The 26,210-nt window shown below is 44.4% G+C and overlaps 4 protein-coding genes across 4 annotated transcripts; 2 read left to right on the plus strand and 2 right to left on the minus strand.

Moving 5' to 3' along the window:
• Nucleotides 1-535: 535 nt before the first annotated feature.
• Nucleotides 536-1,020, plus strand: LOC140730040 (histone H2B 7-like). Its single transcript, XM_073050185.1, has one exon. The coding sequence runs from the start codon at nucleotides 536-538 to the stop codon at nucleotides 905-907; it is 372 nt and encodes a 123-aa protein (XP_072906286.1). The 3' UTR covers nucleotides 908-1,020.
• Nucleotides 1,021-12,607: 11,587 nt separating this feature from the next.
• Nucleotides 12,608-13,053, plus strand: LOC140730041 (histone H3). Its single transcript, XM_073050186.1, has one exon. It carries the CDS (start codon nucleotides 12,643-12,645, stop codon nucleotides 13,051-13,053), a length of 411 nt encoding a protein of 136 aa, XP_072906287.1. The 5' UTR covers nucleotides 12,608-12,642.
• Nucleotides 13,054-13,705: 652 nt separating this feature from the next.
• LOC140730042 (histone H4) lies at nucleotides 13,706-14,275 on the minus strand. The gene has a single exon (XM_073050188.1). The coding sequence runs from the start codon at nucleotides 14,258-14,260 to the stop codon at nucleotides 13,949-13,951; it is 312 nt and encodes a 103-aa protein (XP_072906289.1). The 5' UTR covers nucleotides 14,261-14,275; the 3' UTR covers nucleotides 13,706-13,948.
• Nucleotides 14,276-24,446: 10,171 nt separating this feature from the next.
• On the minus strand, nucleotides 24,447-25,184 carry LOC140730043 (histone H2A type 1-F-like). The gene has a single exon (XM_073050189.1). The coding sequence runs from the start codon at nucleotides 25,164-25,166 to the stop codon at nucleotides 24,777-24,779; it is 390 nt and encodes a 129-aa protein (XP_072906290.1). The 5' UTR covers nucleotides 25,167-25,184; the 3' UTR covers nucleotides 24,447-24,776.
• Nucleotides 25,185-26,210: the final 1,026 nt, after the last annotated feature.

Raw genomic sequence — 26,210 nt, forward strand, 5'->3', positions numbered from 1 at the left:
TGCATTTAAATCCCTTACTTCCAGCTTCTTTCGGTTAAGATTTACGTTTTTTTATGTGTAAAAATATTACAGCTCAGGTAGTAGGCAATGTACCTTTTTATGAGTACAGCTCTGTGGTGATAAAAGTTCTGATTAACTTTTCTATATATCGTAAGGTTGGCTTGGAGTTGGGTAGTGGGAGGGTGGGGTGGTAAGTAACTTTATACAATTCTACTATGGGTGCTTTTCCTTAACTGTTATGAACTGCACATTTGATATGTTTGTTTTGCACTGTGTAAAACTTTTTAAACTGTTTTCTTTGCATTGTATAAAATGTAAAAAAAAATAATAAAGGGTATGGGGTGCGTTGGTCTGTTCACATTGTCCAATTAAAAAATTAGATGGAAACCTACCAATGAGAACGTTCTTTTCCTGATTCTTTATTAACATAGGGCGGAGCATACTGTCTATTTAATCGGTGCTGCGAGTTGGCTCCTGTTATTTCAGGGTCCGGAGTTGGCTCCTGTTATTTCAGGGTCCGAAGCTGACTGAAAAAATGCCTGAACAGTCGAAAGCTCCTAAGAAGGGCGCCAAGAAAACCGTGTCCAAAGCACAAGCCAAGGGTGGTAAGAAACGCAGGAGGGCAAGAAGGGAGACTTACTCCATCTACGTCTACAAGGTAATGAAACAAGTTCACCCCGACACCAGCATCTCCTCGAAGGCCATGAGCATTATGAATTTGTTCGTGAACGATATTTTCGAGTGCATTGCGGGCGAGGCTTCCCGCCTGGCTCATTACAACAAGCGTTCGACCATCACCTCTCGGGAGATCCAGACCGCCGTGCGCCTGTTGCTGCCCGGGGAGCTGGCCAAGCACGCCGTGTCAGAAGGGACAAAGGCGGTGACCAAGTACACCAGCTCCAAGTGAAGCCGCAGAAAGTGCTGACGTAAACCCAATGGCTCTTTTAAGAGCCACTCACAATTTCCATGGAAGAGTTTTACTAATGTTCGACATTGGATCGCACCAAACTTGTCTTTGAAAGCTTTTACACTCAAAGGTAATTCTAATTCTGTTAATGTTGAGTAAACTTCCCATCACTCCATACAATCCTTTTGTGTCACGTCCCTGCCTCATTGCGCTAACACTGACATTTTGCCCTCCTGCTTCCGTCAGCTTGTCACGATTTTCCCCCACTCACAAAGCTTTGCACAAAGGAAGGATTGGGGTGAAGATGTTTTTGCTGTAGAAGTGATTTAATTGCTGTGAATACCGTACACTAACTGGAGTACCCGTGTGTAAAAAGAAACAAACAACCCTGAGTCCTCGAGATCACGACAGGTTCAATCAGGCTCCTTTCACACAGTCCAATACAGACTTTGCTACGGCTGTAGATTGTAGGTGGTGACCCATCTACAGTCTGCATTGTACATGCAGATTAAAATCAGATAACTTCTCTTACGTGAGGATTTTACATCCTGTCTTTCTTGTAAATGAGTGGGGGCGCTGTGATGGTGAATCCTATTCACAGATATACATGTTTTTGGATTAAAGGATAAAACTATAATCTTGGTGTGCTTTTCATAAATTGGGGACTAAGATTAGTTTGGAGTATCTCTGATCCTGTTCGCTCCAGGAAATTCATGGCCGTGCGAGATACCTACATATTATTGATAAAATATCCCACACGACAGAATGAAAGGTCACTCAGAAAATGAGGAAATCCTCCCGTGATCCCCCTCTTTATAGTTTCTGGAGGTGGTGCCGCGCCTTCTCCGAACAGTAATGTGAAGTTACCCAATTAGCGAGCTGTCCGATTCTCCAATGATCAGATGGTGCCAGAGAAACGCGGAAAATAACTGCCACGCCCCACCTGAAATTTGAAAAGCCCGCCAAAGAAAAAAAAAATGAAATTAATGAGTAGTCTAAAGCCTTAATCAATTACAAATCTACATGATCATGGATTTCCTGCACAGCCAGTTATTTGATCTCACTGCACTTCTGTCCATACAGAACGTGAGTTAACTGTACCATGACTGACTCTAGGAATTTGTGGTTCTTTGTGAAAACACATCAGATTATGGAAAGGTCTCTCCTCTCAAACTGTGGATAGAGTACAGAGCATTATGAACAGGTTGCTCTTCTCAAATTGTGGCTGGAGTCACAGAAACAGGAGGATGAGTGGCCTCTGCGGAAGACAGAAAGGGATGGGGATCAGGAGATGTGGCTGGTGGGGGTGACCCACTGCAGCTGAAGCATTGACCCGTCATCAACCCCACAGATGCTGCTCAGTCCACTGTTCCTCCAGCAGATTGTTCAATGCACCAGATTCCAGCATCTGCAGTCTCGTTTCCTTTCTCAAGTGGGTACTAGTAAACTCAATAAATAAGCCCAGTGGACGTGGTGTATTCTTTCAGATGGTTTTCTAGGACATGCATTGAGTCAAAGAGCATGGAAACAGGCCTTTCAACCAACTTGTCCATTCTGTGCTTCCAGTTAGCCCATAGCCTCAAAATGTCTCCTTGCCATCTATTTATCTAGATTGTTTTTAAATATTGCTCATGTGCCTGCCTCAACCACCATTTCTGGTAGCTCATTCCAAATACACTCCACGTTTTGTGTGAAGAAGCTCCTGCTGATGTCCCTTAGAAATCTCTGATCTGAAACTAATGCTCTCTTGTTATTAATACCCCTTCCTTGCAAATGTACTTTTACCCTCTCTATGCCCCTCATGATCTTGTATACATCAATCGGTTCATTCCTAAATCTCCTATGTTCCAGGGAATAAAGTACAAATCTACCAAACCTCTCCTTGTATAGAAAGAGTGAACCTTTCTACACCACTGGTACGGTCACAGCTGGAGAACCATGTCCGTTTTTTGGGAAAGATGGAACAGTTTTAGAGAGATTTGACTGAAGCAGTCACAGCAGTGAGGGATCTAATCATGGCACCAATCAAAACACATTGCTTTTCTCCTTAGTGAATACAGCTGAGAACTATTCACTTCATGCCCTGCCCACCACCTCTTGCCCCGTACACAGGTTGTCAATGATGCAAACAAACATGGCAAGAGAATTCCTAGAAGCATGGTGAACCAACCTGTAGACCTCAATCCTATTTATGAGGCAACACAGGCAAAATGCCAGACTACAATGCACGGAGTTCATCAAACAACCAATCAGCAACCAGATTTCCTCTCCATAACTCAAGTAATTTTTTGAAATGATGACAGATCAGCTGACTGATAAGTATATAAAGACCAGGAATTCAGGTGAAGGAGTGTTGTGAACAAAGCGGATGAGCTTAGAGCGTATATCAGTACTTGAAGATAGGATGTGGTGGCCATTACAGAGACTTGGATGGCTCAGGGACAGGATTGGTTACTTCAAGTGCTGTGTTTTAGATGTTTCAGAAAGAACAGGGAGGGAGGCAAAAAAGGTGGGGGCATGGCACTGTTGATCAGAGGTAGTGTCATAGCTGCAGAAAAGGTGGATGCCACGGAGGGATTGTCTACGGAGTCTCTGTGGGTGCAAGTTAGGAACAGGAAGGGGTCAATAACTTTGCTGGGTGTTTTTTATAGGCCGCCCAATAGTAACAGGGATATCGAGGAGCAGATAGGGTAACAGATCCTGGATATGTGTAATAATACCTGTCATGATGGGAGATTTTAATTTCCCAAATATCGATTGGCATCTCCCTAGAGCAAGGGGTTTAGATGGGGTGGAGTTTGTTAGGTGTGTTCAAGAAGGTTTCTTGACACAGTATGTAGATAAGCCTACAAGAGGAGAGGCTGTACTTGATTTGGTATTGGAAAATGAACCTGGTCACATGTCAGATCTCTCAGTGGGAGAGCATTTTGGAGATAGTGATTATAATTCTATCTCCTTTACAATAGCATTGGAGAGAGATAGGAACAGACAAGTTAGAAAAGTGTTTAATTGGAGTAAGGGGAATTATGAGTCCATCAAGCAGGAAATTGGGGGCTTAAATTGGAAACAGATGTTCTGAGGGAAAAGTACGGAAAAAATGTGGCAAATATTCAGGGATATTTGTGCAGAGTTCTGTATAGGTATGTTCCAGTGAGACAGGGAAGTTATAGTAGGGTACAGGAACCATGGTGTACAAAGGCTGTAATAAATCTAGTCAAGAAGAAAAGAAAAGCCTCCAAAAGATTGAGAGCTAGGCAATGTTAGAGATCTAGAAGATTATAAGGCTACTAGGAAGGAGCTTAAGGAAATTAGGAAAGCCAGAAGGCACCATGAGAAGGCCTTAGCAGGCAGAATTAAGGAAAACCCCAAGGCATTCTACGAATGTGAAGAGAAAGAGGATAAGACATGAAAGAATAGGACCTATCAAGTGTGACAGTGGGAAAGTGTATATGGAACCGGAGGAAATAGCAGAGGTACTTAATGAATACTTTAGTATTCACTATGGAAAAGGACCTTAGTAATTGGAGGGATGACTTGCAGCAGACTGAAAAGCTTAAGCATGTAGATATTAAGAAAGGATGTGCTGGAGCTTTTGGAAAGCATCAAGTTAGATAAGTCGCCGGGACTGGACAAAATGTACCCCAGGCAACTGTGGGAAGCGAGGGAGGAGATTGCTGAGCCTCTGGCAATGATCTTTGTATCATCAATGGGTCAGGAGAGGTTCTGGAGGATTGGAGGGTTGTGGATGTTGTTCCTTTGTTCAAGAAAGGGAGTGGAGATAGCACAGGAAATTATATACCATTGAGTCTTACCTCAGTGGTTGGTAAGTTGATGCAGAAGATACTGAGAGGCAGGATTTATGAACATTTGGAGAGGTATAATATGATTATGATTAGTCTGCATGGCTTTGTAAAGGGCAGGTTGTGCCTTACGAGCCTGATTGAATTTTTTGAGGATGTGACTAAACACATCGATGGAAGAGCAGTAGATGTGGATTTCAACAAGGCATTTGATAAGGTACCACATGCAAGGCTTATTGAGAAAGTAAGGAGGCATGGGATCCAAGGGGACATTGCTTTGTGGATCCGGAACTGGCTTGCCCACATAAGGCAAAGAGTGGCTGTAGATGGGTCGTATTCTGCATGGACATCGGTCACCAGTGGTGTGCCTCAGGGATCTGTTCTGGGACCCTTACTCTTCGAGATTTTTATAAATGACCTGGATGAGGAAGTGGAGGAATGGGCTAGTAAGTTTGCTAATGACACAAAGGTTGGAGGTGTTGTGGATAGTGTGGAGGGCTGTCAGAGGCTATAGTGGAACATTGATAGGATGCATAGCTGGGCTGAGAAGTGGCAGATGGAGTTCAACCCAGGTAAATGTGAAGTGGTTCATTTTGGTAGGTCAAATATGATGGCAGAATATAGCATTAATGTTAAGACTCTTGGCAGTGTGGAGGATCAGAGGGATCTTGGGGTCTGAGTCCATAGGACACTCAAAGTAGTTGCGCAGGTTGACTTGGTGGTTAAGAAGGCGTATGGTGCATTGGCCATCACCAGTCGTGGAATTTAATTTAGGAACCGAGAGCAAATGTTGCAGCTATATAGGACCCCGGTCAGATCCCTCTTGGAGTACTGTGGTCAGTTCTGGTTGCCTCACCACAGGAAGGATGTGGAAGCCATAGAAAGGGTGCAGAGCAGATTTACAAGAATGTTGTCTGGATTGGGAAGCATGCCTTATGAGAATAGGTTGAGTGAACTCGGCCTTTTCTCCTTGGAGCGATGGAGGATGAGAGGTGACCTGATAGAGGTGTACAAGATGATGAGAAGCATTGATCATGTGGATAGTCAGAGGCTTTTTCCCAGGGCTGAAATGGTTGCCACAAGAGGACACAGGTTTAAGGTGCTGGAGAGTAAGTTCAGAGGAGATGTCAGGGGTAAGTTTTTTTTTACTCAGTGGTGAGTGTGTGGAATGGGCTGCCGGCAACGGTGGTGGAGACGGATACGATAGGGTCTTTTAAGAGGCTTTTAGATAGGTACATGGTGCTTAGTAAGATAGAGGGCCTTGGGTAAGCCGAGTAATTTCTAAGGTAGGGACAGATTCAGCACAACTTTGTTGGCTGAAGGGCCTGTATTGTGCTGTAGATTTTCTATGTTTCTATCTTACCACAATTTACAGCTCACTGATGTCCCCTCGTTTGGTGAAATGCTTGTAAGTAAATTGCCAATATCAGAAAAGAACCCAACTCAACTCATTAATGTTTATTAACATTTATTGAGCATTCCCTTAATCTTGGCTGCCACCGATAATTTGTGACTTGTCTTTCCCTTCGAATTTCTCTACCCATGAAGAAGGAGAAGGGCACAAATTTAACTGGGCATCTGCCAAAGTCATGGCACAAGCAAACACGTGGCATGTAAACTCTGCAAATTCTCCATACTGCTGAAGGGCCTCCCTATTCCTCAATGCTCTTTCCCTGTCACATCATCATTATCATTATGTGCTGTTTCATACGCTGTTGGTGATCATGGTCTTCCATTTCTCTTTAATCTGAATATATTCTTATTCTTTGCTCTATCCATGATCATGATTGTTCTTGGCAAATTGTTCAACAGAAGTGGTTTGCGATTGACTTCTTTTGAGTTGTGACTTTACAAGATAGTGACCTTAGCAATTATCAAAGCTGTTCAGAGATTGTCTACCTGGCAACAGTGGTCACATAACAAGGATGTGATATGCACCAGCTGCTCATATGACTATCCACAACATGCTCCCATGGCTTCATGTGACCCTGATTGGTGAGATAAGCAGGTGTAACCCTGCTCAAGGGGGATCTGAGGCGAGCAGAGAGAAGAAATGTCTTGCATCTCCTTCCCATTGCCCATTATCTTCCACATGCTTCTTATTTCAGTGGAACCTCAATACCACTTCACATCCTGGAATCCCTGAATCTGCTAAAATTGCCCTTCACCCTCACAAAAGTACAATTTTAAAAAATCTGAGGTGCAAAGGGACTGGGAGTCCGTGTGCAGGATGTCCTAAAGGTTAACTTGCAGGTTGAGTCGATGTTAAGGAAGGCAAGTGCAATCAATGTTAGCATTTTATTTGAGAGGACGAGAAGCATTAAAAAAAAAGTATGACAGAGCTAAGGTGAGTAGGAAGACAGATGATTGGGAAATTTTTAAGGAACAACAGAACTTAACTAAAAAGGCAATACGGGGAGAAAAAATGAGGTACGAACGCAAGCTAGCCAGGAATATAAAGGAAGATAGCAAAAGCTTTTTTAGGTATGTGAAGAGAAAGAAGATAGTTAAGAACAATGTTGGGCCCTTGAAGAATGAATTGGGTGAAATTGTTATGGGAAACAGAGAAATGGCAGAAGAACTTAATGAGTACTTTAGATCTGTTTTCACTAAGGAAGACACAAGCAATCTCCCAAATGTATGGATGGACCAAGGACATAGGGTAACAGAGAAAATGAAACAGATTGACATTCGGAAGGAAACGGTGATGAGAAGACTGATGGGACTGAAGGCTGACAAATCCCCAGGTCCAGATGGTCTGCACCCTAGGGTACTAAAGGAGGTGGCCCTGGAAATTGCGGATGCATTGGTAATCATTTTCCAATGTTCCTTAGATTCAGGATCAGTTCCTGAGGATTGGAGAATGGCTAATGTTATCCCACTTTTTAAGAAAGGAGGGAGGGAGAAAACAGAGAACTATCGACCTGTCAGCCTGACATCGGTGGTGGGAAAGATGCTAGAGTCCATTATTAAGGATGAAATAGTGGCATATCTAGATAGCAGTGATAGGATTGGGCCGAGCCAGCATGGATTTACCAAGGGTAAATCATGCTTGACTAATCTGTTGGAGTTTTTCAAGGATGTAACCAGGAAGGTAGACGGGGGAGATCCAGTGGATGTAGTGTACCTCGATTTTCAGAAGGCATTTGATAAGGTCCCACATAGAAGATTGATGGGTAAAATCAAAGCGCAGGGCATCCGGGGGAAGGCATTGACATGGATAGAAAACTGGTTGGCAGATAGAAAGCAAAGGGTAGCGGTGAATGGGTGTTTCTCGGAATGGCAGATGGTGACTGGTGGGGTGCCACAGGGCTCGGTATTGGGACCACAGCTGTTTACGATTTACGTCAATGATTTAGATGAAGGCATTGAGAATAACATCAGCAAATTTGCTGATGATTCTAAGCTGGGTGGCAGTGTGACATGTGATGAGGATGTTAGGAGAATTCAGGGTGACTTGGATAGGCTGGGTGAGTGGGCAGATACTTGGCAGATGATGTTTAATGTGAATAAGTGTGAGGTTATCCACTTTGGGAGTAAGAACAGGAAGGCAGATTATTATCTGAACGGTGTAGAGTTAGGTAAGGGAGAAATACAAAGAGATCTAGGAGTCCTTGTTCATCAGTCACTGAAGGTGAATGAGCAAGTGCAGCAGGCAGTGAAGAAGGCTAATGGAATGTTGGCCTTTATTACAAAGGGAATTGAGTACAAGAGCAAGGAAATCCTTTTGCATTTGTACAGGGCCCTGGTGAGACCACACCTGGAGTATTGTGTACAGTTTTGGTCTCCAGGCTTAAGGAAGGACATCCTGGCTGTAGAGGAAGTGCAGCGTAGATTCACGAGGTTAATTCCTGGGATGTCCGGACTGTCTTACACAGAGAGGTTAGAGAGACTGGGCTTGTACACGCTGGAATTAAGGAGATTGAGAGGGGATCTGATTGCAACATATAAGATTATTAAGGGATTGGACAAGATAGAGGCAGGAAATATGTTCCAGATGCTGGGAGAGTCCAGTACCAGAGGGCATGGTTTGAGAATAAGGGGTAGGTCATTTAGGACAGAGTTAAAGAAAAACTTCTTCTCCCAGAGAATTGTGGGGTCATGGAATGCACTGCCTGGATGCTTTCAAGAAGGAGCTAGATAGGTATCTTATGGATAGGGGAATCAGGGGATATGGGGACAAGGCAGGAACCGGGTATTGATAGTAGATGATCAGCCATGATCTCAAAATGGCGGTGCAGGCTCGAAGGGCCGAATGGTCTACTTCTGCGCCTATTGTCTATTGTCTAATATAACAGTAAGAATGTAATGCTAAGGCTTTATGAGTCAGTGGTCACACCAAACTTGGAGTATTATGAACACTCGTGGTCCCCTTATTTCAGAAAGATGTGCTGCATTGGAGAGGGTCCAGTGGAATGATTCCGGTAATGAAAGGTGGGAACCAACACCCTCTTGTGAGAAGGCTCATGAAGGCCTGTAAGCAGAAGGCTGGAGAGAGCTTTCTGGGGACATTGTCCATGCACCCAGTGTTTTGAGCTGCTTTTGGGGAAGTGCATGGCTGCATTGGGCCGGATATCAAATTTAAACAAGGGACTGTGGTTCACTCTGTCAAAGCTACTGATGGTCTGGCCTGGGAAAGCAGTAAGTGACGGGGACCCCAAATTTCCCGGAGATCCTGAGGGCAAGGCCCTCTTACTGGACGTGCCAGAAGACCACGAGGGGGAGTTGGGATTTCCTGCTGGGGTACTGGTGAGGCCCGAATTGCAGAAGCCCTCAGTTGTACAGACAAGCAGGATGGCAGTGATTGTCAGGGACACTATGAAGAGGGAGGTCACCTTCAAGCGGGGGATGTCCCAGTCCATCTGTTCCCAGTGACAGTTAAGTCTAGTGTCTCTGTGAGACAAGCCGGGGAGAAACTATTGGAAAAAGGGGGGAAGTTGACCGTTGATTCATTCAACTTCGTGGACTTCCTGGTTCTTTGTAAATGGGCAACACGTCACACAGCATCCACACAAATGAGGTTTCTTAGTTTGGTGGGGCTAGAAGCTGTTTTCCCCTAGACAAACACATGCAGGCTGAGCCTGAGGGTTACATATAAAATTTACTTGAATCTTCCTCATGACTTTTCTTTTTCCCTTTTGGCCATCTTAATTCCTTCTTGAGCTCTAGGAACAATGAACAATACAGGCCATTAGACCCATGATATTGTGCTAATCAGGATGTCAATTTATACTACTTGTCCCCCTTCTGTATATCACCCCTATCCCCCCCAGTCTCTTCGTATTCACACGTCCATTTAAAAGACATTTAAACTCCAGCAAACTGTCTGTTTCCATTACTAGCTAACCGTAAAGCATATCCTCTGGTGTTTGACATTTCTACCTTGCAGAAAAGGTACCAATAATCTACCACTATCTATTCCTCATAATTTTAAAAGCCTCTGTTGCTTCCTTCCTCTGCCTCTGATATTCTATGAAAAACATAAGTCTGTCCAACATTTACATTGGGCTCCTATACGTTAACCCAGGTAGAATCCTGGTGAACCTCTTCTGCGCCCTTTCCAGAGCATCCTATAATTGCACAACCAGAACTGCACACGACACTCTAGTGTTGTCTGATTCAAGTTTTACAGAGGTGCAGTTTGACTTTTTTTACTGTTCTATTCAACACCTCTGCTACTGTAAACAATGCAGTGTGTTCATTCCCCAGTATGCAGTGAGACTGTGAGAAAGGACAGGATGATGGGGCAAAATTGAAAAGTGTTATGAATACAGGACAGGAGGTGGTAGATCTGAATGCTCACAGTATATGGAATGTTAGATGATCTTGTAGCAAAGTTAGAGGTTGGTGTCATTGAGTCATGGCAGAAAGAAGATCATAATTGGCAGCTTAGCATCCAATGATACACTGTATTGAAACTGGGAGAGGGAGTGGGCTGTTTCTGGTGAAAAAATGAAATCAAATCCTTAGAGGTGACATGGGTTCAGAAGAAGTAGAATTGTTGTGCATTGATTTAAGAAACTGCAAGAGTAAAAAGACCCTGATGGGAGTTATATACAGGACTCCAAATGGTAGCCAGGATGTGGGATACTAATTACAATGGGATATGGAATTTGTCTGGGGGATTTCAGTATGCAGGTAGATTTGGAAAATCAATTTGATGCTGGATCTCAAAGAGGGAATTTGCAGAAAGCCCATAAGATTGCTATTTAGATTAGCTCATGGTTGAGCCCACTCAGGCAAAGGCAATTCTGGATTGGATGATCCGTGATGAACCAGATATGATTATGGAGCTTAAGGTAAGGGAACCCTTCAGTGCTAGTAATCATTATATGATAGAATTCATCGTGCAGTTTCAGACGGATAAGATAAAGTCAGATGCATCATTACTGTAGTGCTAGGGAAATTACAGAGGGCTGAGAGAGGACCCAGCTAAGTTGATTGAAGAAAGAATGACAACAGAACAGCAAAGTCTGGAGTTTCTGGGGGCATGTCAGAAGGCATAAGATAGAAACATACCAAAGATGAAGTGGTATTCTAAAGAGATGATGAGGTGACTATGGCTGACCAGGGAAGTCAAAGACAGCACAAGAGCAATAGAGAGAGCAGATAATATAGAAAAAGTTGTGGGAAGTTAAAGGATTGGGAAGCTTTCAAAAACAAACAGGAGGAAACTAAAAACCCATTGGAGAGAAAAGATTAAGTATGGAGGTAAATATTATAAATAGGATACCAAAACATTTCTCAGGTATATAGAGTAAAGGAGAGATGAGAGTGGATATCAGACCACTGGAAAATTATGCTGGAGAGATAGTAATGGGGGACAAAAAATGGCAAATGAACTTAATAATGCGTCAGACTTCACTGTGGATGATACTAGCAACATGCCAGAATTTTAAGTGCCATGGGACAGAAGAGTGCAGTCACTAATACTAAGGAGAAGGTGCTTGGGAAGCTGAACCCTCTGAACATAGGTAGGTAACCTAGACCAGATGGACCACACCCCAATATTCTGAAAGAGGAAGCTGAAGAGATTGTAGAGGCACTAGAAATGATCTTTCATGAATCACCAGATTCAGGAATGGTCCAGAAAGACAGGAAAATTGCAAATATCACTCCACTCTTTGGAAAGGTCAATTAACCACACTTCAGTGAAGATGCTGGATTGCATTGATCGCAGGATCAGGTTTCGAGGTTAAGTCGCACGATTTCTTGCAAGGGAAGTCTGCTGGAAATTTTTGACGAAATAACAGACAGGATAGCCAAAGCAGAAGCAGTGGACACTGTTCACTTGGATTTTCAGAAGGCCTTTGACAAGGTGCCACTCATGAGGCTGCTTAACAATTTATCAGTCCATGATAATTCAAGAAAGATACCAGCATGGACAGAAGATTGGCTGACTGGCAGGAAGCAAGGAGGAAGAATACAGGGGGCCTTTTCTCGTTGACTGTCTGAGACAAGTGGTGTTCCACACGTGTCAGTGTTCGGACCGCTTCTTTTCACATTACATGTTAATAATTTGGACGTTGGCATTGATGGCTTTGTGGTCAGGTTTGTGGACGATATGAAGCTAGGTGGTGTTACAGGGAGAGTTGTTAAGGCAGGGTGTCGCAGAAGGACTGAGACAGATTGGGAGAATGGTCAGAGAACGGCAGCTGGAAAATAATGGAGGCTAGAAGGAATAAAGACTTCCGGTAATTTTTCAACGGAGAGAATACCCAAAACTGAAACCACCTCTCCACCCCCAGTCAGCTTCAAACTAATGAAGGAAAATGTGCAGCCAATTGCAGCACTGAAACCCCGTAATAGACATCTCCCTTACAACCAATCAGAGGGAATTGGGCGGCCCTTCATCAACCCTTTAAAAGCCAGTCACCAACTCCGCTCCAATATTTCAATTTCCGTCGCTCAGATTATTCGGTCTGCTGAAGGAGAATGGCCCGGACCAAGCAAACAGCGCGCAAATCCACCGGAGGGAAAGCTCCCCGCAAACAACTGGCCACCAAAGCGGCGCGGAAAAGCGCCCCAGCCACGGGCGGAGTGAAGAAGCCCCATCGCTACCGGCCCGGCACCGTGGCTCTGAGGGAGATCCGGCGCTACCAGAAATCCACCGAGCTGCTTATCCGCAAACTGCCCTTCCAGCGCCTGGTGCGGGAAATCGCTCAGGACTTCAAAACCGATCTGCGCTTCCAGAGCTCGGCCGTCATGGCCCTGCAGGAGGCCAGTGAAGCTTACCTGGTGGGGCTGTTTGAGGACACCAACCTGTGCGCCATCCACGCCAAGCGAGTCACCATCATGCCCAAAGACATCCAGCTAGCCCGCCGCATCCGTGGGGAGCGCGCCTGAATCCGGCCTCGGTACCAAGCACAACAAAAGGCTCTTTTAAGAGCCACTAACTCAGCAATGGAAAGGGCTGTCGTTTGCTATTTTACTCACCTGTTATCGACACGCTGATTTCCGCTTTTGTTTGTTTTGTGTAATATTTTTTAATAAGACATCCCGGTTTCTTACACAGGTTCCAACAGGCTGGACCCCATCAACACTGAGAATCAAGAGTTCGGTGCCGTTGGGTTAACGGCAGCGCCAACACCCTCACCGTCAGGGTGTCTGTCCCCATACGCCTTCCGAATACAGCTGGTTATCATCAAGTTTTCCAGGTATCGACGGTTGTTACTGTCGTGGAGAATTTGTTTTAATGGTCTCCCCGCCCCTTTTCTTGTTGAGTACATGATCAATGCTGACCGCGATTATAAACTGTGGATCGGCTTTTAGAAGCTAACTGTCCAGAAACATTCAAACTGATGAATTAATTGACATTTAGGCCGTTGGTGTAAAATAAATCTTGATCGAATTAATGAATCAATGCTTATTTTTGCAAACTACGGTTCAAACTGTCGGGCGGGCTTTTCAACTTTCAGGCCAGCCGGGGTTCTTTTAACGCTCTGATTGGGTTATTGTGCTAAGAAAATAGGAATTTAATCTTAGTGTAACAACGGTGCTCTTAGTGACCCGATAGCGCCCAGACTCTGTTCACAGCGGTTTCAAATCCATGGGGTAATTGTCAATATTATTTCATGACAACTCGACCACACTTTTGTTTTAAATTTAATCGCGTAATAAAGAGTTAACATTTCAGGTCAATGGCCTGCGGCCTGCTCTCCCCGATCACTGCTCTCTCGGTGAGTTGGTGGGCGGCTCTTAAAAGAGCCTTTGTTTTGTGTTTGGGAGAACGAAGAGTTACTCAACCACCGAAGCCATAGAGAGTGCGGCCCTGGCGTTTCAGAGCGTACACCACATCCATGGCAGTGACAGTCTTGCGCTTGGCGTGTTCCGTGTAGGTGACCGCATCCCGGATCACATTCTCCAGGAAAACCTTCAACACCCCGCGGGTCTCTTCGTAGATCAGACCCGAGATCCGCTTGACGCCGCCACGCCGAGCCAGACGGCGGATCGCCGGTTTGGTGATGCCCTGGATGTTGTCACGGAGCACTTTACGGTGCCGCTTGGCTCCGCCTTTGCCAAGTCCTTTGCCTCCTTTCCCTCTGCCAGACATAACGAAGCTTCACTCCAGTCGTTGTTCAGTAACAAACTGTCTGCTGGTGTCTCCTTTTATACACAGCGCCCCGACCTGTCCGAGACACGCGCAGAGAGTGAGAGGGGAGGAGACAGAGTGACGGGCAGTGCGGGGAGGGAGAGAGAGACGGGAGGGGTGGAGACAGAGTGACGGGCAGTGCGGGGAGGGAGAGAGAGAGACGGGAGGGGTGGAGACAGTCCGTGACAGACAGAGTGGAGAGCGGCTTCTCATCTTCATGATCCGCAACCGCCAGTTTCCAACGGTTTGGCCACAACGGAACAGAAACCCAGCGCCCGGAAAAAACACAACAGATGCACAGGAGATATCGAAGGTCGGTCAGTGACATTACCAGCTAACGCCCTGGATAACTGACCCAAACCTCTCCAAATTTCTGCTCAATGTTCCGAAAATTAACCGATGATATTCTGGAAAAAGAATAAAGGCCAGAGTTCTGAAATTCAAGTAAAACACAGCTCAGGCAGCAACTGTCGAAGTTTCAAACGTTAACAGAGTTAACGTTTCAGGCAGGAACCGCTTCATCAGATAACTTCTGCTATTTCTCAACATCTAGAAATGTGCTTTATTGCATATTTTCCTGCAAAAATTTACAATCTCACAATGTCTCTCTATTGCCTGCTTACCCCATCTTCGCAGCTTAACGTTCCCATCTCTCTTTCTGTCACCAGTAAGTTCAGTATTCACGGTGAGCTTTCATTTTCCTGATACCCTGTGAAGGAGCAGCTTATCAAATGGACATCTCAGTTCAGGACAACCACTGTTTCCTTTATCCGCAGCTTGTGTTCCTACTCCAAAGATTCGAATGTAATTGTTAAACTTTCACAAAACCCCGTTCACTTCGCCTGATGGTTTGAAGTTTTGTTAAAGTGCATTTATTCTCTCTGTTGTTACAGCTTCAAGCGTTTTCTGGGACAGGTGCTTAACGATAGTGACCCGAATTGCACACAATACTCCAAATTCAGCCTCACCATAATATTCCAACTCTCATACTCAATACTTTGATTTATAAAGGCCAAAATACCAAAAGCTCTTATAACGGCCCTATCTACCTGTGATGCCACTTTTAGGGAATTTTGTATCTGTATTCCCAGATCCCTCTGTTCTACTGCACTCTTCAGTGCCCTACCATTTACCTTGTATGTTCTACCTTGGTTTTTCCTTCCAAAGTGCAATACCTCACACTCGTCTGTATTAAACTCCATGTGCCATTTTTGAGCCCATTTTTTCAGCTAGTCCAAATCCCTCTGCAAGCTTTGAAAACTTTCCTCACTGTCCACTACACCTCCATTCTTTGTATCATCAGCAAATTTGCTGATCCAATTTACTATATTATCATCCAGATCATTGAGAAAGATGACAAATAACAATGGACCCAGCACTGATCCCTGTGGCACACCACTAGTCACAGACCTCCACTCAAAGAAGCAATCCTCCACTACCACTCTCTGGCTTCCCCCATTGAGCCAATGTCTAATCCAATTTACTACCTCACCATGTATACCTAGTGACTGAATCTTCCTAATTAACCTCCCTTGTGGGACCTTGTCAAAGGCCTTACTGAAGTCCATGTAGACAACATCCACTACATTCCCTTCATCCACTTTCCTGGGGACCTCCTTGAAAAACTCTAATAGATTTGTTAAACATGACCTACCACGCACAAAGCCATGTTGACTCTCGATAATAAGTCCCTGTCTATCTAAATACTTGTAGATCATATATCTTAGTACTCCTTCCAATAATTTACTTATTACTGACATCAAACCTACCAGCCTATCATTTCCCAGACTACTTTTAGAGCCTTTTTAAAACAATGGAATAACATGAGCTATCCTCCAATCCTCTGGTACCTCACCCTTAGATACCAACATTTTAAATATATCTGCCAGGGCCCCTGCAATTTCAACACTAGTCTCCTTCAAGGTCTGAGGGAATACCCTGTCAGGTCCTGGGGATTTATCTACTCTGACTTGCTTCAAGATAACAAGCACCTCCTCCACTTCAATCTGTATAGGTTCCATGACCTCACTATTTGGTTGCCTTATTTCCATTGACTCCATGACAGTTCCCTTAGTAAATACAGATGCAAAAACCAATTAAAATCTCCCCCATTTCTTTTGGTTCCATACATAGCCGACCACTCTGATCTTCAAGAGGACCAATTGTGGTCCTTACTATCATTTTGCTCTTAATATACCTGTAGAAGCTCTTTGGATTAACCTTCACCTTGACTGCCAAAGCAACCTCATGTCTTCTTTTAGCCCTCCTGATTTCTTTCTTAAGTATTTTTTGCACTTTTTATACTCCTCAAGCACCTTATTTGCCCCCTGTTTCCTATATATGTCATACATCTCTCTCTTCTTCTTTATCATTGTTCCAATATCTCTTGAGAACCAGGGTTCCTTATCCTTATTCACTTTGCCTTTAATCCTGACAGGAACATACAAACTCTGCTCTCTCAAAATTTCCCCTTTGAAGGCCTCCCTCTTACCAATCACATCCTTGTCAGAGAACAACCTGTCCCAATCCACACTTTTTAGATCCTTTCTCATTTCTTCAAATTTGGCCTTTTTCCAGTTTAGAACCTCAACCCGAGGACTAGATCTATCTTTATGCATGATCAAGTTGAAAGAAATGGTGTTATGATCACTGGAACCAAAGTGTTCCCCTACACACACTTCCCTCACTTGCCCTAACATGTTTCTTAATAGGAGATCTAATATTGCATCCTCTCTAGTTGGTACCTCTATATATTGATTTATAAAACTTTCCTGAACACATTTTACAAACTCTAATCCATCTAGACCTTTAACAGTATGGAATTCCCAATCAATGTGTGGAAAATTGAAATCCCCTACTATCACAACTTTGTTCCCTGCAGTTGTCTGCTATCTCTCTACAGATTTCCTCCTCCAATTCTTGCTGACTAATGGGTGGTCTATAATACAACCCCATTAATGTGGTCATACCTTTCCTGTTATTCAGCTCCACCCATATGGCCTCGGTAGACAAGCCCTCTAATCTGTCCTGCCAGAGCGCTACTGTAACATTTTCCCTGACTAGTAATGCCACCCCCGCCCCCAACCTTCAGCCCTCTGCCTCTATCACATCTGAAATGTTGGTGCCCTGGAACATTAAGCTGCCAGTCCTGCCCCTCCTGTAGCAAGTTCCTTTAGAGGGGGATGTCATTTTGGATATTGAAAATCATGTCAGGTAGAATTCGGATAGGTTGCAGAGAGCTTCCCCTATATCAGAAGTAGATAGATGTGCTGGACACGGTGGGGTGAGGTGTGAGGTTGAGGGTGCAAGAGGGTTCTGTGAGAGTTTCTGAGGAGGTCCTGTTCACCCAGACAGAGAGTACCTGGAGTACACTGCCAGAGAGAATGGTGGAAATAGAGTCAGAGTCGCTGGTGGTATTTCAGAAATGTCTCATCAAACATGAAACATGAAAATTGAAAATTTCACTCCACTCTTTAAGAAAGAAGGGAGGCAGCAGAAAGGAAATTTTAATGCTATGCAGTCTCTGACTTCCTTTGTAGGAAGGACAACAAAATTCTAGGGGCGTATAGCCCGATGGGAGTTCGGGGAGCTGGGTTAAGCACAATAGGCAGCGATTCAAACAGAGAGAGGAGAAATGGGTTAAAAATTCTATATCTGAATGCACGAAGTGTCAGGAATAAGGTGGATGAGCTTGAAGCCCAGGTGCGAATGGGTAACTATGATGTTGTTGGGATAACGGAGACATGGCTGCAGGGAGATCAGACCTGGGAAATGAATGTACAAGGGTATAGGTGCTATCGTAGAGACAGAAATGTGGGCAGAGGGGGTGGGGTGGCCCTGTTGGTGAGGAATGAGATTCAGTCCTTTGCAAGGGGGGACATAGGGTCAGGAGAAGTAGAGTCTGTGTGGATAGAACTGAGGAACAGTAAGGGCAAAAGGACCCAAATGGGTGTTGTCTACAGGCCACCAAACAGTAGCATGGATATTTGGTGCAAGTTGAATAGGGAGTTAACATTGGCATGTGGCAAAGGTAATGTCGCAGTAGTTATGGGGGATTTCAACATGCAGGTGAACTGGGAGAATCAGGTTGGTGCTGGACCACAGGATAGGGAGTTTGTAGAGTGCCTACGGGATGCATTCTTGGAACAACTTGTATGAGAGCCGACCAGGGACAAGCCTATTCTGGATTTAGTGTTATGTAATGAACAGGATTTGATAAGCGATCTCGCAGTAAAGGAGCCATTAGGAGGTAGTGATCACAATATGATAAGCTTTTATCTGCAATTTGAGAAGGATAAGGGCAGCTCGGAGGTGTCAGTGTTGCAGATGAACAGGGGAAACTATGGAGCCATGAGGGAGGAGCTGGCCAAAGTTGACTGGTCGGATAGCCTAGCAGAAAAGACAGTGGAACAGCAATGGCAGGTATTCTTGGGAATAATGCACAAGGTGCAAAATCAGTTCATCCCCCAGAGAAGGAAGGATTCAAAGGGGGGAAAGGGGCCTCAGTGGTTGACAAAGGAAGTCAGAGACTGCATAGCATTAAAAAAAAAGGAAATATGACAGAGCTAAGGTGAGTGGGAGGACAGATGATTGGGAAGTTTTTAAGGAACAACAGAACTTAACTAAGAAGGCAATACGGGGAGAAACAATGAAGTACGAACGCAAGCTAGCCAGGAATATAAAGGAAGATAGCAAAAGCTTTTTTAGGTATGTGAAGAGAAAGAAGATAGTTAAGAACAATGTTGGGCCCTTGAAGAATGAATTGGGTGAAATTGTTATGGGAAACAGAGAAATGGCAGAAGAATTTAATGAGTACTTTAGATCTGTTTTCACTAAGGAAGACACAAGCAATCTCCCAAATGTATGGATGGACCAAGGACATAGGGTAACAGAGAAAATGAAACAGATTGACATTCGGAAGGAAACGGTGATGAGAAGACTGATGGGACTGAAGGCTGACAAATCCCCAGGTCCAGATGGTCTGCACCCTAGGGTACTAAAGGAGGTGGCCCTGGAAATTGCGGATGCATTGGTAATCATTTTCCAATGTTCCTTAGATTCAGGATCAGTTCCTGAGGATTGGAGAATGGCTAATGTTATCCCACTTTTTAAGAAAGGAGGGAGGGAGAAAACAGAGAACTATCGACCTGTCAGCCTGACATCGGTGGTGGGAAAGATGCTAGAGTCCATTATTAAGGATGAAATAGTGGCATATCTAGATAGCAGTGATAGGATTGGGCCGAGCCAGCATGGATTTACCAAGGGTAAATCATGCTTGACTAATCTGTTGGAGTTTTTCAAGGATGTAACCAGGAAGGTAGACGGGGGAGATCCAGTGGATGTAGTGTACCTCGATTTTCAGAAGGCATTTGATAAGGTCCCACATAGAAGATTGATGGGTAAAATCAAAGCGCAGGGCATCCGGGGGAAGGCATTGACATGGATAGAAAACTGGTTGGCAGATAGAAAGCAAAGGGTAGCAGTGAATGGGTGTTTCTCGGAATGGCAGGTGGTGACTAGTGGGGTGCCTCAGGGCTCGGTATTGGGACCACAGCTGTCTACCATTTACGTTAACGATTTGGATGAAAGCATAGAAAATAACATCAGCAAATTTGCTAATGATACTAAGCTGGGTGGCAGTGTGACATGTGATGAGGATGTTAGGAGAATTCAGGGTGACTTGGATAGGCTGGGTGAGTGGGCAGATACTTGGCAAATGGCGTTTAATGTGAATAAGTGTGAGGTTATCCACTTTGGGAGTAAGAACAGGAAGGCAGATTATTATCTGAATGGTGTAGAGTTGGGTAAGGGAGTAATACAAAGAGATCTCGGAGTCCTTGTTCATCAGTCACTGAAGGTGAATGAGCAAGTGCAGCAGGCAGTGAAGAAGGCTAATGGAATGTTGGACTTTATTACAAAGGGAATTGAGTACAAGAGCAAGGAAATCCTCTTGCATTTGTACAGAGCCCTGGTGAGACCACACCTGGAGTATTGTGTACAGTTTTGGTCTCCAGGGTTAAGGAAGGACATCCTGGCTGTAGAGGAAGTGCAGCGTAGATTCACGAGGTTAATTCCTGAAATGTCTGGACTGTCTTACGCAGAGAGGTTAGAGAGACTGGGCTTGTACACGCTGGAATTAAGGAGATTGAGAGGGGATCTGATTGAATCATATAAGATTATTAAGGGATTGGACAAGGCAGAGGCAGGAAATATGTTCCAGATGCTGGGAGAGTCTAGTACCAGAGGGCATGGTTTGAGAATAAGGGGTAGGTCATTTAGGACAGAGTTAAGGAAAAACTTCTTCTCCCAGAGAGTTGTGGGGGTCTGGAATGCACTGCCTCGGAAGGTAGTGGAGGCCAGTTCTCTGGATGCTTTCAAGAAGAAGCTAGATAGGTATCTTATGGATAGGGGAATCAAGGGATATGGGGACAAGGCAGGAACCGGGTATTGATAGGAATTGATCAGCCATGATCTCAAAATGGCGGTGCAGGCTCGAAGGGCCGAATGGTCTACTTCTGCACCTATTGTCTATTGTCTATAGACCAGTCAGCCTGACCTCAGTGGTTGGGAAGATGTTGGAGTTGATTGTTAAGGATGAGGCTATAGAGTACTTGGTGACACAGGACAAGATAGAATAAAGTCAGCATGGTTTCCTAAAGGGAAAACCGTGCCTAACGAAGCTGTCGGACTTCTTGGAGGAGATTACAAGTAGGATTGATAAAGAGGATGCAGTGGATGTTGTATATTTCAAAGTCCAAAACAGCAAGTCCACAGCCACGCTGATCAATCCTGGTAACATGGATCCCAAGACTCCTTCACTTTCCTCTGAAATCAACAAGAGAGAGGGGAAGACCAGTCAAACACAGGCAAATGCCACTGAACACCTGCCCGTTCTCTGCTCTTGTCTTTGTCAGCTTCAACCCTGCTCGATGACTCAATAAGAGAGAAACAATGGAGTTGCTCATGGGCTCCAGGCTTCCAGGCCTCTAGGCCACACACTTTATCTCAGAGACAGCAGAATGCCAAATCACTCAATTGGCCCAAAAATGCACCACTATAAGGTAAATCACAGGTTCCAATCACACATGGCTTCGTAGTAGAATCATATTTGAAAGTGGTAGTAAAGGAAGGAGTTTTGTGAACTGTCAGCTGGACGTTGCTGTTGATTGTGTTGTTTGCTGGTGACATGTTGGAGCAGCAATCGGGTTTGGTGTGACCAGAACAGGATACAATACACCAATTTTGTGTTATTTGTGAATTTGGAACCCAGCACCTATCCCGCCATCTACCACTGGTCACAGATATCCCGTCTCAGAATCCACAGTCCACCAACACGCTTAGTGTCACAAGTCTATCTGTTAATATGGTAACTATGATGTTATTGTTTCAGTTGTACATGATGTTGGTGAGGCCACAACTGGAGTACTGGGTACAGTGTTACAGGAAAGACACCATTTACATGGGGAGAGTGCAAATGAGGATTTATGGGAATATTGCCAGAAAAACAGAGACTATTATAGGGCCAGATTGGAGAAGCAAGGACTTTATTCCATGGAGCACAGGAGAATGACTAGTGACCTTATTGAGCTGTATTAGATCATAAGTGGCACAGTAGGTGTTCTGTCATTTTTTCCAGGGTAAGAGGTTGAAAAACTAGAGAGAATAGGTTAAGGTGAGAGGGGAAAGATTTAAATAGGATCTCAGTGACAGCCTACTGATAGAGATGGTGGTGGGTACATGGAACAAGCTGTCAAAGGAATTGTTGAGTTTGACTCAATAACATTTAAGCAATATTGGGAAGCATAAATAGAAGTACAGCGATGGGTTTGGGGGCCAAATGTAGGCAAATGGAACTGTCTAGATGGATATCTTGGTCAGCACAAATAGGATGGGTAATGACCACCCCCCTCCAAGCACTATGTATTGACTAATAACTACACATGCACATTGACCTGTTGTCCCACTCTTTCCAAATCCAAGTTAAACTGACCTTCCCATGCATTTTTTTAATTTAATAGATATGTAGGGTACAGACTCAGCAGGTACAAAGGATCTCAACAGTTCTCATCTAGGATTCACTAAAGGTTAACTTGCAGGTTGAGTTGTTGTTCAGGAAAGCAAATGGAATGTTAGAATTCATTTCGAGAGGAGTAGAATATAAAAGCAAAGATGCAATGTCAAGACTTTACTAGGCATTGGTCGGACAGTACTTGAAGAAATGTGAGCAGTTTTGGGCTACTTATCTAAGAAAGGATATGCTGGCACAGCCTCAGAACAGAGGAACAGCCATTTAGAACAGAGATGAGAAAGAATCTGAAAGGGTCGTGAATCTGGAATTCATTGCCACAGGTGCCCGTGGAGGTCAAGTCCAGACCACAATGCCCCTCTCTTCAGTGAGTACAGCTGAGAACTATACAATTCAGTCCACACTCTCTGGTACTACACACAAATTAACACTTTGATCCCTAATCCTGGGTGTGTACAGGTCTGTGTGCCAACTGCACAGTGTGGAGAGTTTTATAGGTCTGTGTTCTTATGGTGAACGACAGTGTTGGAAAGTTCATTGTCCTTGTGGAACATTGCTGAGTGTTTCCGGAGAGTGCAGTGTGGTGTGTTTTCATTGATTCCTGTCAGTTCTCTATTGGGAGGTAGAGGTCACACGGTGCAGTATCAGCTACCTGTCACTATGTAAAAGCCAAGTGTGTCCCACTGGTACATTTCTGTGGGCTTCCAAGTATTTGTGGGACATAAATGAGAAAATGCTGGAAATAATCACCTGATGGAGAGAGGTAGTGAGTCTCAGATAGGAACCACACTCAGAAGAACAGAAGACAGCAGGAGCAGGAGTCACCCACCTGACCCCTCACCCGTGCCCCAGCATGCACTGTGACCATGGCTGATCTGTCCTAGGACTCACCTCCACTTTTGTGCCAGTTCCACATTACCCTCACATCCCTGATAATTCCAAAATGTATCTCCTGCCTCATTAAATCCGTCCAGTGTTTCGGCCTCCACACCCTCTAGGATAAAGAATTCCAAATGTTCCCCATCTTCCATGACATGTTCCTGCACATCTGCTTTAAATAACTAATCCCTGACCTTGTAACTCTGGAAACATCCCAACATCTCTCCCGTCAACACTCCCAAGGACCTTGTGTAATTTAAGAAAGGTCTCCCCTCACTTTACTAAGCCCCAAGGAGCTTGTATCTGATTTCTTGATGTGACCTCAACAACTCCCTTTACATCTATATCAATACTTCCCTATTTCTGATCTCCAACCCCCCATAATAAAGACCAGTGTACCATTTTCCTCTCACTTGCCAAGATTAAATTTCATCTACCATTCCTCTGCCCAATGGATCAGCTGATGAATATCATGTTGTGTCTAACGCAATCCTCCACACTCTCCACAGATTTTCATGTCACCAGTAAATTCGCTGATCACATCTCCTATTTTTGGTACTAATCTCCACAACCCTCTACCTCCCATAAACCAAGCTGATTTTAGATCCAGTTTGCCACTTAAGTGTTTTGTAACTGTCCTGAACCCTGTTCTGAATCAACTGAGATTCACAGAACAACTTCACATCGCAGTCTCGACCCTGACCGGTTTCCGGGTCTGAAACTCCCATAAGCGTTTTAAATAACAAAAACGGTCATGTTCTATGAATCAGCATTTGTTCCGATCCGTAATTCAAAGAGTATCTCGAAGCGGAGAACTAACGTTCGGGGCTCTGCGGACGTGATCTGTGTATTATTTCTGTTTTTTTTAAATTATTTGCACGGTTTGTCCACTTTTGCACACTGGTTGTTTGTTGGTCTTTGTTCTGCGGGGTTTCCATGGATTCCATTGCCTTTCTTTATTTTGTGGGTTCCGGCAAGAAATGAATTTCAAGGTTGTAGATGCTGTATAGAATTTGATTATAAATTTACTTCGAAGATTAAACTTAATTAACTCGATATTATCAATGGTTCAGGGTCATGTGACGGCTCCTATTCACGCATCTATAATTATTTACATTCAGACAGATCTATAGATTTATTTTGCTCTTGGCGGACTTTTCAAATTTTAGGATTTCCGGTGGTCTGGCAGTTAGTTTTGGCGCTTGTCCAGTTGCCGCCCGTTCATTGGTGATAGAGCTCTCTGATTGGGCTTTTCACTCACCAATGAGATCAGGCGATTTACCGCCACTCAACCGTCGCCCTGTATTCATGCAGGAAGCGGAGCTGGCGGATTTTAAAAAACCTAAATGTTCGGCAAAATGAGGCAATTTCTTAAAGTGGGCAGATAAATACATCTTTTTTTAATTTCAGAGGAAGAGATGCGCTTTAAACAGAGTTTAAGACGCTTGTCTACGACAAACACACAGAACGGAAATCCCCCGGACCCACCCCAGCCGGTGCTCAGCCCTTCCGCAGACAATCTGAGTGGCTCTGAAAAGAGCCTTTGGGTTTCTAAATTGTCGCTTTATCTCTTTACTTGCCCTTGGGGTTGGCGGGCGCGCCGCTTTTCTTGGGCAACAACACGGCCTGGATATTGGGCAGCACCCCGCCCTGAGCGATGGTCACCCGTCCCAGCAGCTTGTTGAGTTCCTCGTCGTTGCGGACGGCCAGCTGCAGGTGTCTGGGGATGATGCGGGTCTTCTTGTTGTCCCGGGCCGCGTTACCGGCCAACTCGAGGATTTCAGCCGTCAGATACTCGAGCACAGCAGCCAGATAGACCGGGGCTCCGGCACCCACCCGTTCAGCATAGTTACCCTTTCTCAGGAGCCTGTGAACACGGCCCACCGGGAACTGCAGTCCGGCCCGGGACGAGCGAGACTTGGGCTTACTCTTGGCCTTTCCGGTTTTTCCACGTCCACTCATTTTAGCTGATCTTTCACAAAGAATGAGAAAATGCTTCCATATTCGCCAATTTTATAGCTTCTAGATGATTGCGGAAGGACACTTATGATTGGTGGTGCAATACTTTCTCGGATTGGTGATGTGGAATCACCCAATCAGCGAACTGTCCAAACCTCCAATGATCAGACCGCAGCAAGAGAAGCGCGAAAAATAACTGTCACTCCCCAAAAGGACATGAAATTTGGGAAAAAAACTTTAAACTAAATTTATTATCAACGTATACTACATACACCCTTAAGATTCATCTCCTTAGAGTGAGCCACAAAACAGAGAAACTCGATAAAACTCATTTAAAAAGTTCGTCAAACACCCAATGTGCAAAAATGAACAAATTGTGCAAACTATAACAAGCAAACAAATAATATTAAGAATTAAACTTTGTGAAAGTGAGTTCACAGCCACGAAGTCAGTCATAGCCGATCCAGGAGCCTGTTAGTTACAGGCCACGGCCTTTGCTCTGCACAGGGATGAATAAACATCACTGAGCAGCAAGCTCCAACACCCTGACATTTTCAATTTGGCCTGGTGATTGACATTTTCAATCGAACAAACACCAACTTATTCCTGGCTCTCAGGCCTGAGCCCAGCCACCTCAGTTCAACACCAAAACACATTAAAGAAAAAATAAAATTAAACAACAGACCAAAGGAAAGCAATTAGAACCTCACCATGAATGTGGACTCTCTGCATGGTCAGTCCCTTCACCCTGTTACTATCCACACAGAATGTGAATTAATTCTACCATTTCTGCCTCTGGGAATGTGTCCCTCTTTGTGAAAACACATCACATCATGGAAGGGTCACTTCATGATCTGTGGTGGAGGCACAGAAACAGCGATATGACAGTTAATTTATACTGATGTACAAACAGATTCAGGGCACCTTGGAACAGTATAGTGGAATAACCAAGAGGCATTCCCTTCATGTCTAGACAACGAACAACAAAAAGCATACAAAAACCCCATGCAGCCTCACTCACTGTCAATGGAAAAATGTGTTTGAAGA

This window comes from Hemitrygon akajei, chromosome 7 (assembly GCF_048418815.1).
Source record: "Hemitrygon akajei chromosome 7, sHemAka1.3, whole genome shotgun sequence".
Taxonomy (NCBI): domain Eukaryota; kingdom Metazoa; phylum Chordata; class Chondrichthyes; order Myliobatiformes; family Dasyatidae; genus Hemitrygon; species Hemitrygon akajei.